The sequence below is a fragment of the Formica exsecta genome, unplaced genomic scaffold, assembly GCF_003651465.1.
Source record: "Formica exsecta isolate Colony F162 unplaced genomic scaffold, ASM365146v1 scaffold331, whole genome shotgun sequence".
Taxonomy (NCBI): domain Eukaryota; kingdom Metazoa; phylum Arthropoda; class Insecta; order Hymenoptera; family Formicidae; genus Formica; species Formica exsecta.
The window spans coordinates 38,025-58,216 of record NW_021850562.1 but is presented as its reverse complement, the minus strand read 5'-3'; the positions used below and the strand labels follow the sequence as shown (position 1 = coordinate 58,216).

At 32.3% G+C, this 20,192-nt stretch overlaps 2 protein-coding genes across 6 annotated transcripts in view; one reads left to right on the top strand and one right to left on the bottom strand.

Moving 5' to 3' along the window:
* The window catches only part of LOC115238297 (UPF0047 protein YjbQ), a 5,516-nt gene extending 573 nt beyond the window's left edge, over positions 1–4,943 (top strand). Inside the window, exons 2-5 of one of the 4 annotated variants that reach the window (XM_029811986.1) lie at positions 35–91; positions 528–689; positions 873–1,009; positions 2,045–4,943. In XM_029811986.1, the coding sequence (XP_029667846.1) occupies positions 530–689; positions 873–1,009; positions 2,045–2,260 (513 nt within the window). In that variant the 5' untranslated portion in view covers positions 35–91; positions 528–529 and the 3' untranslated portion in view covers positions 2,261–4,943. Of the gene's footprint in view, positions 1–6; positions 96–527; positions 690–872; positions 1,010–2,044 lie in introns of those variants that run through there. The other 3 variants (XM_029811985.1, XM_029811987.1, XM_029811988.1) reach the window with 3 other exon arrangements.
* The window catches only part of LOC115238296 (paramyosin), a 24,015-nt gene continuing 4,920 nt past the window's right edge, over positions 1,098–20,192 (bottom strand). The window contains exons 2-10 of one of the 2 annotated variants that reach the window (XM_029811984.1): positions 18,233–18,332; positions 17,881–18,100; positions 17,336–17,635; positions 17,067–17,257; positions 16,825–16,980; positions 15,060–15,348; positions 14,865–14,993; positions 14,467–14,710; positions 1,098–1,774 (exon numbers count right to left, since the gene is read on the bottom strand). In XM_029811984.1, the coding sequence (XP_029667844.1) occupies positions 1,740–1,774; positions 14,467–14,710; positions 14,865–14,993; positions 15,060–15,348; positions 16,825–16,980; positions 17,067–17,257; positions 17,336–17,635; positions 17,881–18,100; positions 18,233–18,332 (1,664 nt within the window). In that variant the 3' untranslated portion in view covers positions 1,098–1,739. Of the gene's footprint in view, positions 1,775–13,728; positions 14,711–14,864; positions 14,994–15,059; positions 15,349–16,824; positions 16,981–17,066; positions 17,264–17,335; positions 17,636–17,880; positions 18,101–18,232; positions 18,333–20,192 lie in introns of those variants that run through there. The other variant, XM_029811983.1, reaches the window with a different exon arrangement.

Below are 20,192 nucleotides of genomic sequence, written 5' to 3'. Positions count from 1 at the left end.
TATATATATATATATATCACGTGTATTTCACGAGGTTGCGGTCTGGTAACGCACGTTTGTCGCTACCTTCAACTGCTACGTGTAAATATAGGTAGGTGAGTGACAACTCGTATCGCAGTGACAGATTTCATGCGTTACGCGTGAAAGCGTGCACGCCTTGTATACATATGTACGTCTTGTATACGTCACGCCGTCACCTCTCTTTTTCTCACTCCCCCTTTTTTCTCCTTATACCGCGTCAGTACTATTTTTCTCCTAACCTAATCTAACTTAACCTAACCTTTCGCGGCTTGAGCACTCGGCAGAGAAATTGGGGCGCGATAGATTATCTATAAACACATCGAAAGGAAAATGGAATCCTGCTTCGACCACTTGAAGTAATCCATCGAGTGCTAAAGATCAGCTAGTTTCTTTAAAAGAAACTTTCAGGTTTCTTCTCTCTCTTTCTTTCTCTCTCTCTCTCTCTCCCTCCCTCTCTCTCTCTCCCTCTCTCCCTCCCTCCCTTTGCATCGTTCAACTGTGTGCAGCCATGGCATCCTCTAACCGCGGTATCCAAATCGGCTCCGGCTGGTTCCAGACCAAGATTAATCTCAGACCGCAGCATCGGGGCGTTCATCTTGTCACCGAGGAGATCCTCAGGCAGGTCCCTGAACTCTGTCAGTTTTCCATTGGTCTCTGCCATATTCAAAGTGAGCACTAATCTATATTACTAATAATCTGATTGAATACAATAGTTGTGTGTGATTTTATAGATGGCTAAAAATTGATAGTTTATTTATCTAACATCATTGTAATTACTACATTGTATAACATGTATATGTGTATTTTCCTTGAAAGGAGCAATAAATGCTACATTTAATTCTTTTCTATAGTTCTCCACACTTCAGCTAGTTTAGCGTTAAATGAGAGTTGGGATCCAGATGTGAGAGACGATATGGAAATGATGCTTAATAAAATAGTTCCTGAAGGTTTGGAATATAGACATAGCTGTGAAGGGCCTGATGATATGGTAAATTCAAATTTTCTTAAGATATTTTTTAAAACTATACCATTCTTTTCTTTCATTTTATTATTTTTTTTATATTATAATGAATAACTTTACCATATTTAGTTTCAATGATATACATATTTTGCATATTTTGCATTTTGATCTAATGGACTAACTAAATCTAATTATATAGCATATTAATACATTGCGTACCAGACATGTTAAACGATATTTTTGATTTTTGAAGTGTTAAGGACCAGAGATGTCAATTGACATCTTTTGAACATTCTCATGTGGTATTATCAGACAAACATTTATATATGGTGTGCGTAAGGGATAAGTAATAAAATAATTAATTAATAAATAATTATTCTTTTAAGAAAGCATTTTGTTGGTATTAAGTGAACATTTTATATCAAGTGCATTCTCAGAACTTAATATGCAAGAAAGTTTTTCAATTTTTTAGTAGGTTATACTAAACTTTTGTGAACTTTTTATTTAAAAATGCAGCATCAGTTTAAGGATTCAGTTGCAAAATTATATGCTGATGTTTTATCAGACGTTCCAGCGACAATGAATGAAAAGATATAAGTAACAATAATGATAGTAATAATAATGACAATAATAATAGTGATTCTTTTGCTTCAACGCCGTAAGAAAAGATGTGTGCATTCCTTGTTGAGTGACTCAGGATAGGAGACTCATAGCGATGAAAAATTTGAGATTGATCCTTACTTGCCATTGTTTTAATTTATTGGATACATCCAGATGATAATGAGATATGTTCTGAAAATGCGGGAAATGGGCTTTTATAAAGTTCAGTTTATATGGTTCACAATGTGTTAATAAATCTCTATAATTATTTTTCAAGAAATATAGACTTATTTTTATAAGAAAAGAAAGAAACTATTCATTTTCTAATTTTAATGCGTATGTCATAAGTGTCTAAAAAAGAATTCATTAAAAAATTTTTTTGATTCTGAAGTTCTCTATTAAATAAGCAAAATAATTTGGAACATCAGTAAACAGTATCAATTTTTTTCTAATGTTTCATAGCCGGCACATGTAAAGGCTTGTTTTTTGGGCTCGTCGTTAAGCATCCCAATCACCGACGGTAAACTGGCGCTAGGCACATGGCAGGGCATTTGGTTAGGCGAACACCGCGATCATGCTGGTAGTCGCAAGCTTGTGGTAACGCTAACTGGTGTTCTAAGGGACTCAGCACGTAGCCCTCTCAGCCCAGTCAGCCCTATTGCCTCTACTAGCAGCTAGGACCACTCGCACCCCCAAAGGCGTGATAAGCGTCAGCTATACGTGTCCACCTCGAGTGAATCAAGCTAGCAGCCGCTACAAGCGCTAGTCGATTTATAAAAGTACAATCTCTTGAGGAAGAATGAGTCGGATACCTCGCAAATTTGTCCATCCGCGTCAATCGTGGACAAAAATCGATATCGCGCACTGTTCATGACACTTTTGTGCGTGTATATGTGTTTTAAAGTTTTGTTCATGTTTTTGACGTTCTGCAAGGATATCTCTTTTTTTTTCTTTAAGAGGCAATGAGTCTCTGGGGTTGTTACACAAGTTCTCTAGACAAGAGAAATTGAAAATGATACGATATAAACTTTTGAGTTTATGTCGATGTAATTTGCATATTGGAAACCAAGATTTTGAGGAAACTTTCTGCTTAAAAAATTACATTATAATTATTAATTAAATAAAAAAAAGGTTAAATCTGATATTCAAAAATACAAAAACTAAGATCATTGAAAGTTTTTTCAGTTCCAAAAATATTGGAATTTAAAGGCTTGGAAGATTTAAAATTTATGTAACTTTTTCATGGAAATTAATTTTTTTGTAAACATTTAAAATGCTTTTTTCCTAGTTTTTTAAACTCGCATTTTCACGTGATATACATTTGCGATATTTAATAATAATAATAATAATAATAATAATACAATAATAATAATAATAAAAAACGCAAAGGAATATAAAGGGACAGAAAAAAAAAAAATGAAAAAACTGCCACTGCGTATGCGCGCATTATACGCGTCTTTTATAAACAAAATGAATTAAATGCGAGTATCCAGCGCTCTTCCACCTCGCTATTGAAAAAAGAAGACAGTAGAAGAGGGGAAAGATACGCTCTAAGGAAAGCATTTAGAAAGAAAAAGATAGAGGGAAGAATGAATCTATGCATTCCGATAACGCGTCCAATACTCCGAATTTACGTAGTTTTATTTAGGAGACCCTTTTGTATAAATGAAGTTAACGAATACAAGCAACCACATGCAAAAATTTGCATCCTTTTTTACACTCTGCTACCTTTAGCTTTAGACTGTCCCAAAATGAGAAACAGAAAGAGGGATAAAAAACAGGATAACAAGAGTAAGAGACTGTAAGGTACGAAACTTTATGACTTTGTTGCGAACTTTCTAACTTGTTGCTTTAAAAATGAGCTAAATCGTTCGCGAACAATGTTTCTATGCATTAGAAGTGTGTATATGTATATAAGGAAAAGAGCGATGATTCTCTGCCGCTGTGTGCGTTTCTGCTAGAATTATAAGGTATGTTATATCATGGGCACATAGTGCGATTACATTTCCTATGTGAATTATAGCATATATAAATGTCACAAAATTTGAACATAAAAACATTACAGTTTTGAGAGACTAAATAATAAAAGTATATGCAATTTTTTATTCTGTGCGAGTTTTTTTGAATATATCAATTCAACATTTTTTTTATCAATCATGAGCTGTGATTGTGGAGTTTTCTGTTTTTGAGTCATGTATATAATGATATTAAAGACTGTATACATTAATCTAATTACTAATGCTTAATAAAAGATTATGCACTAACACTACTATGATAGGAATAAAGAAATTTTAAATTGTATCATATTTAGAAAGCTATTAAAAGTATGGAATTAAAAGATAGCATATGCTTTTGTTATTGAGTTTACGAACTTTTGTTGAATATTTTTATGCTTAAATTTTGTAATATCTTATGTAATGGAAGCAATGTTATTATATATTGAAACAGTTAATTGCATCAATGTCAATCACTTTTTTTCATGTTTGTATTAACTATTATTAACTATTATTAGTTATTACATTAGACTACTAGTTTATAGCAACTAGTACTCTGTTAAGTCAAAGAACTCAATATTCTATTGCTCTCCATTATAAAAATTTTTACAAATTATGTAAAATTAAATTGTTTTATGTTCAGTCAAAATGCCATTTAATTTACAATTATTAAAGACATTCTTTAATAGTAATATATTCTTCTCATTGAGAAATTTGAAGTATTCTTAATTTATATATATAATTATATATAATCTAAAATAAAATTTTTTTGAACTATTGTTTAATATCAAAATGTTTAATAAAAAAATTGAATTGATGATTTGCCGCTGTTATCTGCAGCTTTAAAATTCAATTTAAGAATTTAGTATGCACCTTATTTATTTTCTGAAGTATTAAGAAAACTAATCTTAAGACTAATCTCTTCGTTTTGCTTACTAGATGATTGCATCTTAAAAACGAGGAATTATGTGTACATTTTTATATTATATCTTGAATTAAATTAGTTTTTATCATATTTTTGATAGCACACATCTGTCAAATATCAGATACAGAGAGAAATAGATAGATTCTTCTCTTTCAATTCATAGATTAGTAAAGTAAGTAGATTAGTAATTAGCTTTTTTAAAACTTATTCTGTTGTCATTAAGATTATTTTCATTCAATTTTATTTTGGAAATTTATAGAATACATAGAGTAGATATATATTATGTTTATTTATTATATAGTACAATCAGGTGACAATTAGGAAAGGAGTTTTTTGCATATTTTAGCAATTTATATATTATCGAACTGGAGTGAGATTTAAAAAAAAACTAATTTTTTCGATGAATATAAAGAAAAAGTTTATTTTATTTTTCAAAATAACAATATAGCTCCCATAAAATCAAAACAAATAAATAAAAAAATAGGCTTAAAGAGCAACGGCGCAAATAACAAAAAAAAGTATTTAAAAAAATTAACTTAATAATAACCGCATGCTTACGTCTTGATATAACTCTTAAAAATAAACGAAAAATATAAATAGCATAAATAAAATATAGCAAACGTTTCAGTCCCTAACTGGACTCTCTTCAGTGGTGATAAATTACATACAGCAAATAAAATCAGAGATAGTCAGAAATTGTTCATCGACCTTCCAAAGGCCAACATTTGTCAAAATTAAAAAATTCTGGGAAAAACTATGTGGTAGATGAATTTTGACAAATGTTGGCATGCCTTTGTAGGGTCGATGAACAATTTCTGACTATCTCTGATTTTATTTGCTGTATGTAATTTATCACCACTGAAGAGAGTCCAGTTAGGGACTGAAACGTTTGCTATATTTTATTTATGCTATTTATATTTTTCGTTTATTTTTAAGAGTTATATCAAGACGTAAGCGTGCGGTTATTATTAAGTTAATTTAAAAAAATACTTTTTTGTTATTTGCGCCGTTGCTTCTTAAGCCTATTTGTTTATTTATTTGTTTTTATTCTTCAAATGTCATAATTTAATATGGATAAGAAATCAGCAGTTTAAAGATTATATTAAGAATGACTTTTCTTAAATTTTGAAGAAACTAAATTAGATTTTATATATTTTATTACTACTTATCAGAGTTTCCTACTTATCGAAAAAATCATATTAAAGAATGACTTTTCTCAAATTTTGAAGAAAGTAAGTTAGTCACAGCTTACTGTACTGAATTCTTTAATTTTTTTTGTAGGAACGAAAAAGCGCTGGAATTAAATATGGCTGTTGGTGCAATTGACTCTTATTTATTAAAAAACCAATTCTAAGGTTCATAAATATATGAGGCATCATTTTTAAAAATTCAGCACTGCAGTGAATTGTAACGTTGATTCATCGCAGAGATCAAGCGGTGTCAATTCCGGGAGAAAGTTTCCTTTGCACTTTTGACTCTTTGGAAATGTGGAAAGTTTTAGTCATTTTTAGTCCTCAGAACTTTGAATTTTTGGACACAAATATAAAAATATCTGCATTTTCTTTTCTATTCCAAAGATCATCGGCGCAGAAGAAAAAGCGGAATAAATCTTTGTGATGAATTAACAGAGCTACTTACATAATGTTATTAATCGATGCTTATTATGAGCTTGTTGCAGCATGTCGTCGAAACGAGGAGACAGACCGGACAAGTGTTGTCGTTTAGTCGTTAATTCTTAACATATACATAGGCATGCAAAAAGAAAAAAAAACGCGTCGTCCATTATGTGATTAAATGGATCTATGCTTTAAAGTATGTCTCTATCTACAGTTCACATAGCGTAAAAAGATATTATCGGAGCTCAAAGTATAATGTAATATAATGTGATGTAATGGTACATTGTCGAGGTCATCGTATGTGTTGCCCCTTCGAATACGCAAAACGAGGGCATGGAAGATACGAAGAAAACTCATATGCATAAAAATATCTTTTCTCTCTATGGTATCTAACGTGTCCTCATAAATGCAACTTTAGGTTCGACAGCCAGTCACTTACTACATACAGTTGGTTTAAAGTGAAGTGATTAGCATTTTAATCTGTAAACATACATATTGTAAATAATAACGATTTGTTGAACTCAAAACGAAGGTGCGTTGGTCGAGATCTTAGAAGATATGTTATATACTTAGCGCGATCTAGAGCGTCTATAGAACTCCAGTTTCTCTCTCTCTTCAGAGATTGTAATTCTCAAATTCGTAATTTGCGCGAATCTTTTGATTCTTTCAATTTTTCAGACGTTCAAAGTGGCGATTGTTTCGAAAAAAATTATTTTTGGAATCTTTGGAATAATTCAGGGTATCTATTCCCTGGAAAAAATATGGAAAATTTTGAATTCTCAGGTATTTCTCTTGGACCTGGAAAAATCAGGAAATTCTCATGCAATTTTATTGGTGCTCAGGGATTTAAAAAAAAAATTTTCTCTGATAATTTTGCTCTCATATTAAACAGTCGACAAGCAAAATTAATTTCATGTGCGTTTAAAATATATTATAAATATATCTATCTCAGTTTATATGTTCAATGTCTTACGAAATATTGAATATGCTGTACATATTCTTTATTGTAATTTTTAGTGATAAAAAAATGGAAATATGCAAATGAAAAATGTTTTCTTAGGAAAGTTATTTAGTTTTTTTTAAATACATTTACAAATCTAGCACTTGAAATTTAAGAGGCTCTGTGTTTTTCCTTCATATAAGTGAAAAAAAAACATTAGATAATGCACGCAATAAAATAATTTATTTTTAAAAAATGCACCAAAAAATCTTTAAAATATTCTATTTACCTGGAATTTTGAACAAAAATATCTGGAAGATCAGGAACTTTTTTTACAAGATTTGAATAGAGAGAGAGAGAGAGAAAGAAACACCCTGGGAATAATATCTCGAGTCGTTGAAAATATATTAACAATAAGATTATACTGATATTAATTCTCGATTTTTTTTGTTCTTCCAAATCTTCGTGAATAATCTTTTAGAACATTATTTTCAACCTTTCTTGTGCAAAAAAAAAGGTTTTATAAATTTTATTTTTTTTTAATTTAAAGACGTATTTAATTTTATTATTTAATGTTAAATTTGGATTCTTGGAGATTTTTGGGTTCCTTCTGTTTAAATTATAAACGTTATAAAAGCTATAAGAGTTATGATCACTTATATGTCAGAAATGGAATTATCGAAACGAAAGAGATAAAAATTCATCTCCAAACGTAAGCTTCTGCTTGCGTGCAGCGAACGCAGATTTAATTATTGCAACACATGCAGACTCTGTCAATCCCTCTTTGCACTCTTGCGTAAATAAAAATATTTTCTACCGTTTAGAAATAAAGAACTATTATAACACAAACATGGCACATACATATAATATTCATCAATTATTAAATATCTGTGTGCCTGTGTGCTTGCATATATGCCCGTGTGTATGTGGATATATAAAGACAAATATATGTGCAAAAGTGAAAGAGGTGAAACGCATAAATGAATAAACATGTACCGCGGTTTTACAATGCCAACCTACATACATTACTAAAGTATACCGAATTTAATAACCTTTGCATAAGAACAGTAAAGTTAACAATGATTTTATATAATTTTCATAAGATTTACTTTTTTGAATGTTCCAAATTTTTTCTTTGTAGGGATTTATTTATCTTTTATAAATAGTTACAATATAGAAATATAAACATTCCAGTAAAACCTATGATACCCTACTCTAATATAGTGTCCTGTTTTCTTTCCTGCATAGAGACTATTGATATTACAATACAGATGGGGATTAATTATATCCTATTGTCCGTTTTATACTAATTATTAGATTGCAGATGTTTATATGTGCAAAAAAGTACATAATATTTAAAAAATACGTGGTATATATGTTGTAGGCAAATAGTTATGATAGGAAAATAGCTTTTGACTAGACAAATGCTATCTGCCTGGTCAAATGGCTTTCGCTCATTTATTTTACAACGCATTCCGAACGCGGATCGGATTTGGATTACGGACTGCGAATTGTCAATCATCCAATCAGATCCTTGGCTACTTCGCTCTGATTGGATGGATGACGATTCGCAGTCCGTACTCCAAATCCGATTCGAGTCCGCAATGCGTAGTGTGACACGAGCTTTAAACAAATGGTTACTTGTATTATCTTTTCGTTATATTCTACTTGCGTATTTATATTTTTTTGTTTACATTTGCATTTACATTAGTTTTAAATCAGAAATAGGTTTGGGTTAGCTTTTCGATTCTTCTGGAAATGGTGACCCCCGTAGAGGGGGGGGGGGGCGGAACCCACTGCGTCCACGCATACATTTTTCCATCCATACAACAATTGCGAGGTGGACCTCGTTTTGCGTTGTAAAGTATATGCGTGCCCAGCAAACAGAATATAACTGCTATATAACATGGGAATAACTATGTAATGTAACTGCCCAAGTAACAGAGTACGTCAAAAGACGACATAATGACGTCTATTTTTGGTCTATAATGTCTACCACAGCAAACACAGAATATAACTGCTATATAACATAGGAATAACATGTAATGTAACGGTTGTTATACCTAATTTATATTGGGATTATATAACTGTCTTTTATTTATGCAATGTAACACCAGAATATAACTGCTATGTAACATGGGAGTAATATGTAATGTAACAGCCCAAGTAACAGAATAACGTCAAAAGACGACATAATGACGTCTGTTTTTGGTCTATAATGTCGGCGAATAATAATTGACGTTTAAAAGACCTCATTTCTTAGACTAGCCAAAGACGTAATTTTGAAAACGTCCTATGATCGTCCGAATAAAGTCCTTTTGTAACTAATATTGGGATTATATAATTCATTTGCTTACCGCTATATGGTGCGCTATTCACTATCTATACCCGTATTCATATTCTTGTCATGAGCGTATATAAAGCCTGCAAAATGCAGTTAATAACATTGTAATTAGTTCCATCAGTTTAATTTCTGATATGATTCCCGTACCGGGGAATTCAGATATTGAACTGATTTTTACAAAATCGGACAGATAAATTTTCGATTTTCACTTATTCGGACAATTTCTGTCCGGTTATTACTGTAATTGGTCTTAATTTTGTCGTCAAACAAACGTCAGAAAATGACGTCCCGTGGATGTGACATATCAACGTCATTTTCGGGTGTCATAAGACCTAACTTAGGACGTCTAATTGGTCATTTCGTGACCAAAATTTATCGTCATGGTAGTATAGGAACTTATAGTATAGGAAGTGCAGTGAAAAAGAACAGACTCAACGGACCAGTTCATCCGAGAGCATTATTGTTACATGACTGTAACAATCATATAACATGTTACTTACGTGTTATATTAACGTTATATAACTATAATTTATATGAGTAGGAAATTACTACTAACGTGTATATAACCTAGTACATTCGTGTTATATTGCGTGTTACATTTCGTTTCATTATGACAATATAAGAGTTATATACTCGTGTTTGCTGGGTAATTGGTCATTTTGTGACTAAAATTTACTGTTATTGTGACATCAGTTTGCTACTTGGGTGGATTATTACTTGACTACTAGTAACAATCATATAACATTTTAGTAACATGTTATATTCATGTTATATAACTGCAATTTTGTATGAGTGGGAAATTACAACTAACGTGAATGTTACATGTAACAAATACGTTGTATTACTTGTTATATTCCGTTTCATTATGGCAATGTTACATTTATGTATCTGTGTTTGCTGGATGGATACAATGGGTTCTGCCTCCCCTACGGGGGGGGGGGGGGGACTCCACTTCCGAAAGATATAATCTAACCCAAATCTATTTTTAGTTTTAAAAGTAAAGTTAGATTGGGAAACGAACTGCGAGAAATAGCTGAAACACATTATTGACAAAATATCCATATTATATTGTATTTCTGCTTTAGAAAATAAAATTTATTTCCATTTTCCTAAAAAGCGTTCAGGCAGCCTAGGAAAATAGCATTTGAACACAAATAAACGGGTGAGAGCCATTTGACCAGGCAGATAGCATTTGTCTAGTCAAAAGCTATTTTCCTAGACCGTGTTCCGATATTCACTGCCAGTCAGGGTTGGGCATTTATCCGTAAACTATAATAGTCTACGTCTACGCGTAAACAATGTAAACTACGGCTGCGGTCGGAAAGACGCTAGAAATGCTTCGAAGCGTTTGGTTGACCAATCAGGACAAAGAGAGTAAAGATTTCTTTATTCTAATTGGTTAATGCAATGCTTCGAAGCATTTCTAGCGTCTTCTCGACCGTAGCCTATGTGTACCATGTCATCTATGTCAACAATGAGTAATCTATAGAATATACCCAGATAGCCAAGTTTGCCCGATCACGCGTATTGCAAATTATGCATTACATATATTATATCGGTAGAACTCTGGCAGCAGCCGCGCATGATTTGCCATTTCAATTAGTGCCGGCAGAAATGTAACAGAAAACAAACAATCTCTGCATCATTATATGCTACAAAAAATGCTGCAAAATTTAAGCAGAAGTTCTTAGCATAAAAACAATAGATTTAAAGTATTGCGTGTTGGCACAATATCCCAGATAGCCTATAAAATTCATATATTCATCATATTATAAATTCATTTTCAATTATCTAAAATCTAAGACTTTGCCTGCGCGGTCGCATAACTTCTAAAAACGACGTGTCAAACAAAGAACGGATTGTTTCACAAAATAGTCCTCTCTGCGAGATTTATCGTTTCTCACAATTTGTCACAGAAGTCCTGAATCACTCACCCCGTATAGAAAATTACCACAAATTTGCTATCACGCCATGCACAGCAAGGTTTGTTCTGATCTTGTTACAAATTTGCTATCATATCGTGCATGGCAAGGTTTGCCCTATTCTTGCCATAAATTTGCTGTCATCCCGTACACATCAAGGTTTGTCCTGTTCTTGCCACAAATTTGCTGTCATGCCGTGCACGGCAAAATTTGCTCTATTATTTGCGCAAAATGTGCATCACACTATTGCGACAAGTCTTGCCAGCAAAAGCTGAGCTTTTTACGGACACACCTTGTCACAATTTTGCTGTAAAGGCATGCTCGGGTTTGCTGCAAAGTTTGCATCATTTTGCTTGCTGGGATGTCAACAGAAGCTAAATAAAAACTGAATATAACATGACACATCATGCTATATCGGCAGAATATCGTTAGAAATCGAGTTTATCTGCAAGCACGGCGTAACGGCAGAAATGCTGCAAAAATTAAGCATGCGCTGCCATTTCAAAAGATAACAGCAAAAACACAGCAGAAACACAGCATGATTTGTTGTCATAAAATAATGGTAGAATCACAATATTAAGATATGCTGTATCAAGTTACAGTTCTTTCGTTTACCGCTATATGACGTGTATCTATCTTGTAATCAAGTTTCTGTTATAGGCAAATATAAAGATCGCAAAGCGCGGTTAACAAGATTAAAAATGTGTAATGGCTCCTGCACACAGAACGCGGCGACACGGCAAGCGTTGCCACGTCCTGTGTCCTGTGTACAGGAGTCATAATATTTATTTTTATCAGCTTAATTTCTGGATTCTAACAAAGGACTCAGAATATTAAAATTATGCTTTGCAGGCGTGTTTTATCTTTACTGTGTTTTCGTCGTTACATTATGACAGCAGGCAATGCTCGACTTTTGCTGCGTTTCTGCCGTCACATTGTAACGGCAGACCATGCTTGATTTCTGCCGCTTTTCTGCCGTCAGATCTGATATGGCAGACTTCGTTTGATATTTGTTACATATCTGCTGTCACGACGTAATAGCAAATAATACTCGATTTTTGCTCTATTTTCTCTGTTATATTATATCGGCAAGCCGTGCTGCCAGAAATTAAGTTTAATGAGGACGCAGCTGAGCGGAATCTGCTGCGAAGTCATGATTGATTTTGCTGGCATACTGCTGGCATACTGCTAGCATTTTGCAATCTGGGTAGTTTGTCCAAGACTTTCTTTATATTTAGTTTTTTATGTTTCATGCTTGAAACATAATTACAAACTGAAATTTAAGCAGCCAAAGGCTGATGACAAAGAACGATACGTCTATCATAGTCGTGGATGTAAAGTAAGGCAGAGAAAAACGTAAATCGTAAAAGGCTATTATACAATAGCGTTACGTTTTTCTTTGCCTTACTTTACTAAAATCACATATACATATACATTACCTATTTTATAATATAATCATTCTTTTTTTTTTGCATTCTGACATCTAATTTATAAAGCTTACATAGTTTACATTGTCTATGAAAAAAGTCCATGTAAACATCATGTAGACAATACGTAAATAATTCATGTAGACGTAATTTTGAAATCTACGGCACAACCCTGCTGCCAGTACTGAAAATCTATAGTTTACGTCACATATACTATAGATTTTCAGTACTGGCAGTGAATATCGGAACACAGCCCTAAAATAACTACTTGCCTACGACGTATATATAGAAGAAACATAAAATGTTCTGTTTCTGCAAATCAAATATTAATGATGGATTAAAATTATAATAATGGATTTTTTTATAAATCTGTAATTGATTTTTTTTTTAGAAAAAACATCCCAGTAAGCAAGAAACATTAAATCAATAATATGTAATATTAATTTTATGTAAATTTACCTAATGTTCTCTCTCTCTCTTTCTGCCATAATATTTTATAAATATTTTAAACATATTATTTTATAATATGGTATTTTTGAGTATCGGAACATTTTCAAAACATTATTATTTTTATTATTTTAATACATTATAAAAAAACATTTGCATGCAACATTATTCACAATATTAAGGCATGCCCATTTCGATATTATTAAAACCTTAAAATCGATGTCTAAGTTTGTTCATAATAACGTCGATTACAATGTTAAAACCTACATAACTTAACAACATTACATATTATTAAATACAGATTATGGCTGCGTTTCGATATTCACTGCCAGTACTGAAAATCTATAGTGTACGTGACGTATATATATAAACTACAATAGATTTTCAGTACTGGCGGTGAATATCGAAACGCAGGCTTAATAAAACGTTACATTAATGATTTTTTACTTATTGGGATCAGGCTCTGTTACATAATTTTTCAATATTAATAATATATAGAATACTAATCTATAAACTAAAATTTTGTTAAAATCTGTTAAAAATTATCTGGAATATATTTTTTTTTTACGTAAGACTTACATTATTAGTTCGTGGAAAAAAATAGTTGCTAAAAATATGTATTATACAAAATATAAATTGCATTTTAAAGCCTTCCGACAAAAAAATTAACATTTTTTGTAAGTTTTGTCAATCTTCCATGAAAATGCATTTGCATAAAACATATGTAGTTTTCTAATTACATTCTCTCTTATATAATATTATATTTTAATAAATTAAATCGGTTCATTAGCTTTTCTCATATAAATTTTTGAACCAAGGTACATAAAAAGTAAAGATTAAGAACATGAATATATTCGAAAGTTTTCCAAATGACAGCACATCTTACAATCGTTTCTAATAAGTATGATGGTAAATAATGATGCTGGTGGCGGTACTGGATGTTAATTCACTAAAGATGATAAAAAGCTATCTTTTCTGCTGAGATTAGTCCAAATCAATCATTTAATCTGAGAGTCGGATAGGGCTTACTTTACGGTCACCACTAAAACAAATAGTTTGCGCAATAAAGAAATTAACGGCAACAAAATTTTCAAAAGTTGAATTTTGTTGCTGGAAACCATAAAAAATATTACGAGAGTTCTTTGTGCTTGTAGGACTTTATATTGTTTTAATGAACAAAGGAAATTAATTAGAAACCTTTGGAAAAATCTTGTAGTCAATTAGAGAGTATGTTGAAGATATGACTTTCAAAATCCGATAGAGGCTTACCGTCTGGTTTTCTGGTCTCGGATTCGTTCGGGTTCTTGTAATTTTCCGGAAGCGGGTGAGGACCCGGATGGGTCAAGTCTAACGCCTTCTCTTGGACCACCTTAAAAGAAGCTTTGATATTATCCAACGCTTTTCCTAAACCTGTCTTGATCTGATTGAATTCGTGCGTCACTAAGGACAAGCGACCGAGCAGATAGTTCAAATTCTCATCTATCTCCGTCATACGTTTTGTTATTTCGCCAACCTGCAAGATTTTCGTGATTAGTTTAGCAATGACGTAAGAAATATTGAAGTACAGAATACATGTATGATAATTTAATATAGTGTCATCTGACTTATTTTAGAAAAATTTTGCGTTAATCTTCTTTATTTTTTAATCTAATTATGTTTATCGTTACCTTACTTTCCATTCCACCCATAGTAGATGTCGTACCGTTAACGTAGGCTTCATTCTGTTGATGTAATTTGTCTAAAGCTCGTGCACTCTCTGACATCTGCTGGTACATCACGTTGATCTGTCGCCAGACCTATAAAAAAGATAGTAGCGATAAATCCCGGCAACTAGCTCAGTGAGCAAGTAACAGATCATTTACTTTATTCATTTCCTGTTCCATTTTACTAGTAAGGTTTGCTAAGGCACCGTTCTGATTATCCATGATGTCGTTCGAGATTCCATCGAATCTTTGACTAAGAGTGCTGTTGATATTGATACCTTGTGCCTTTACTAGATCGCCCATTTCCAGTAAGATCTGATGTACGCCATACTCTACCCTTTTTTTTGTATCTAACACATGATCAGCCATGGAAACCATTACGGATTGACCTTTTTCCAGATCCTGTAATTCCTGGCTAACACGTTCTGCGTTGTTAGCCAAGTCCATCCTATAGCATAAAAAAGGCTCAAAATTAAAAAAAAATTTTAAGTTATGACGCGAAGCGTTACTGTTATGCGAGTTTCGTACACGGCTTTGATTTTACGCTTGCTATATGGACCTTCCATTGGCGCTTGTCTGACTTCAATTTTTCCTCTCGCAAATTCTGGGTAAAACTTTGTGATGGATAATGAATCTCGACCTATGCGACTTTGGAATGTCCATAAGCGATAGCAACACATATTTGACACTTTCTGACTTTTTATCGCTTGACCGTTTGTATTTTTTCTATTTTTTATATGTACCACTGAAGAGAGTCGAGGACAGAAACGTTTGCATTCATTATTTATGTTATTTATTTTTTGCGATTCGCCACTTTTGTCATTGTTATTTATATGAGAATGTTTTTTACGAAAGCTTATCCGTTAAGATATTTACGAATTGTATGATTTTATAACTTGATATATTGCACGGACATCCGCTATTTGCTCCTTAAGAGTATTTATCAATTTTTGTTTTGTTTCATGGGAGCTATTTTTATTATTCAAAAAAAAAAGATTATACAATATATTTAGACTCACATTCAACGTTAAATATGGTCTTCTGACCATGATTTTTATTTGTTTAATGTAAAGATGATATTTGATATTCAATGAAAAAGACAATATTTAACGATAACTTAGTATATAAGATTTTAAATAATAAATATCAATAAATATTAAAGATGGGCAAATAAGAGTCACGTGCTGGGAGGAAGATGCCAAAATTATGTGAATCTTCTTAAATTCAGTTATGTTTATTAATTATACGTTTTGGTCCCATATCGGGTTATCCTCAGTAATTTAAAACAATATAGCTAATAATTGCATCTAAGAAACCAACCGCTAATCTCTATTTTGAGAGGTCCCCCATCGATGACAGTCGTTGGGAGGGACTCAGACACTAAGGCTGCGTTCGGGGAGCACACTTTTAGCGCTATGAGCGTGTTCTGTCCTTGTTCAACTTTCAATAAGTAACAAAGATAGAACGACGCTGTTAGCGCTAATAGCGTCTCCCCGAACGCACCCTAAGTATCAAACTCCATCCTCGATGCGATGTCCGAAGTAGCACCCGGAACACGTCGAAAGCGAGACGCAATTGTTAACGGTTACAATATGAATAAAATAGATCTCGCTTTTTCGACGTGTTTCAGGTGCTACTTCGGACTTCACATTGTGAGGATGGAGTTTGATACTTGGCGTCTGCTTTGTCCTTTCCAACGACTCTGTCATCGAGGGGAAAACTTTCAAACTAGAAGTTCGCGGTTGGTTTTTTGGATGCAATTATTAGCTATATCGTTAGCTATATAATTAATAAACGTAAGTGAATTTAAGAAGATTCGCATAATTTTGGCTCTTCCTAGCGTATGGTTCTTATTTGCCCGTCTTTAATATTTATTGAAAATATTTAATATTTATGATATCTCGAGATGACAAAAAAAATTTACCGTAATGCTGCCACTGAATCCTTCGTTTCTTCTTTGGTCTCTGTTATTCTATCCTCGATATTATTGACAACCCTTGTAACGATATCCTTCAACGCATGCTTAGTCTCCTGCAACATGGCCTGCGTCTCATTGTGGAGCATCTGCACTTCATTTATCCTATATATTGAAACATTAAAATATTAAATGTTAGTAATGTCACACAAATTCAAATTTAATCATGAGAGCTTCAGATATAAAATTACCTGGGTAATTCATGTAATCTTTCAGAAGAATTCTCTATTAACTCTTGCACTCGCAATAATGTCTTGATGTGTTCGTCAAAGGTTGGAGCCAAATCCATTTGTCGCTCCGACGGTTTCTCTTGAACGGTTTGCGTCAGCTGTTTTATCTTCTCTAGAGAGTTCTCGATATCCTCAATCCTGGTGGCTACATCCTGCACCTATATAACTCAGCAGGCGATTTATATTTTTGAAAATATAAGAGATGTATGTTATTTTCCCAAATAGATTACCTCTAAGAAAATTGTATGTGCCTTCCCCATTAACGTAATTGATTCTCTATCCATCTTTTCCACATTGTTATGCAGATCCTCTTTGAGCCTTGCAATTCCCTCTATCGAATTATTTTCGATCTTATTCAATTTATTGAGAATATCGGTAAAATTATTGTTCGATATAGATGTAGTTTCTGGGCGACTATTTATTTCTGCAACTTTATTTTCAATATCCGTAAGCCACCCTTCCAACCGGCTCTCCAAATCCTCCAAACTGTCCATCGTCTTCTGCATTTGTATGCGTTCTCTCTCATCTCTCTGCGTGGGAAAGAAAACATCGTTAACATTCCAAAAAATAGGATAGAGAGAAAAAAGATATATAGAGAAATGCAGAGGAAGGAGAAGCGAGTAAAGATTGAAGCTACAACAGGTGGTACAAAAGGATAAGAAAAGAGGGTTTATCGCAATAATTTAAAAAAATTGAACGGAAGAAGACGAGATTTATTTATTTATTCACTATAAAAGATAATGTTCTTGCTCGTTTTATTAAGTAAATGATTGACCTGCGCGAACAGATGCTCTAATCCCGAGATCCTCTCATCTAATTTATTCAGCTGCAGTTTTAGACCATCCACAGCGGATACACGCTTCGTCAAGATAGTTATAGTTTTCTTTAATTGCTCGCCCAACTGCCGCTCTCTTGCTTCGTGCCTTTCGAGTTTTTCTGTATTCTCCCTCATCATATGTACTAAGCTCAACATTGCATCTTTAATGTCTTCGTGACTATAAAATTTGATGTAATCATTTATAGGACATAGAATAAATATAACGAAATATTCTGAAAACTAAATTTGAAAAAAGAAGAACATATTTAAAATATCAATTTCTAAATTAAATAATTAATAAATTACATACGTTATCTCCCTGGTATGACCAATATTGATGCAAAAGCAATACAAGAGCATCAAAACAATGAGCAGTCTCATTGTCTTGTTATTGTTGCTTGTCCAAGGAACTGTAATTTATATTAATCTGTATTGGATTGTTTTGCTTATTGTTAGTAGTATATTATACCCATACAGCACTGAACACATTTTACAATTAGTTATGTTGCGATATTACAATTTTACAAGTCGCAATGTAATATTCTAGAGACGTTATAGGAATATATAACTGTAAATTCATTAGAAATATTACAGCAATATTCCAGAAACGTTACAAAAAACAATGTTTAATAATCGCTAGTTTATTCGCTTACTGCTCTATGGCGTGCTATGCTCTATCTATCTCGTATTTACGTTTTAGTCATGAGAAGTATATAAAGCTTGCAAAGATGAGCAGCTAGCATGCTAGCAAAAGATTGTAATAATTATTCCTATCAGTTCAATTTCTGATACAATCCCAACACAGGGAATTCAGATATTGGACTGATTGTTTAGAAATCGAGTAGATAAGTCCGAAAGGTTAAAATCATTCGTTTATTGTCTACTTAAGATGTAAAATAGAGTATAATATCCATATAAATAAAATTTTGAATTTTACGAATTAAATTATTTAAATTAAATTATTTTATTATTTAATGTAATTACGTTACATCAAGTGTTTTTGTCATACAATATACATATTTGTATTGTAACTACAGATGTAAGGCAATTTAGAAAACGTATAAATGTTAAGATGAAAACCATCTGTATACTATATATTATTATATTACTATAAATAAATTTGCACAGTAATGCATTGCATTATTACAAGTATATGTTACATTGTAAAATTACTGCAATGTTACATTGCAATGTTACTGGGCGGACACTTTAATGTTACTGCAATCTTGTAACAACATTGTAGTAATATTTTGCAATGCAATAAATAAATAAAAGTTAAAATGGACCAACTAACGAGCAACGAAATGGGTGTCAATTAAATTAAAAAATTCATAAGTGATATACAATTCACTTTAATCAAATAACATAAACGTTTCGACTGTACTTAGTCTTCTTCAGTATAAAAAATATGGTTAAATAGGTGATGGTTATCACGAACGTTCGTATAAGAGTCTTAAATCTAAATTGTTGAAAAGCAAGAGTGAACGAATATAAAAGGACATGACTGTATGTGAGAACTTGGTCAGAACGTAAATGTAAATTAGTATTGCAGTACAGATCAACAACAATTAACTTAAATAAATAAACAAATTCGTCGTTGAAAGGTGAGAAATTGTCTCCTTAGATCGTCAACAATGTGTTGCCCTCAAATCCAAGCTGTTATAAAAATGAATTTTATTTTATTTTGCAATGTATATGGAATATTCCATTGTTACATTGAAATATCTATCTAATGTTTTTGCAACCTCTTGCTGTATGAATTAAATTGCTATGATATTTTGTTGCAATATTACAAGAAGCTGATATCTTAATATGTTGCTGCAATCTTACAGCAATCGTGAAGAAATGTTTCGCAACTGATTTGCAATATTGCGATGTTTCAATAAAATTATTTTGTGATATGTCCACCTTTCTGTGCTGTTATGGGATATTACTCAAAAAGTTTCGTTAGATGTTGATAAAATCTGATGCAAATTAAGAAAACTGAAAGATCTCAATAAAATTATATTAAACAAATAAGAATGTTACTACTTGTGTAGGCTATAAAGTATCTTTTTCCATGCGTCTAATTGAATGAACTTCCATTGAGATAAGAAGCACGCACTCACCCATGATGACCTCAAGAAATGTAGAAAGAAATCACTCATAATAAATCATTCTTAATCATCAGTTATACTCGCATAGAAGACATTTAATCTCAAGACGATTCTGTCCCTCAGCGTTTATGAAAGCATGTTTGAATTTATTTTATTAATTATATATTATTATAT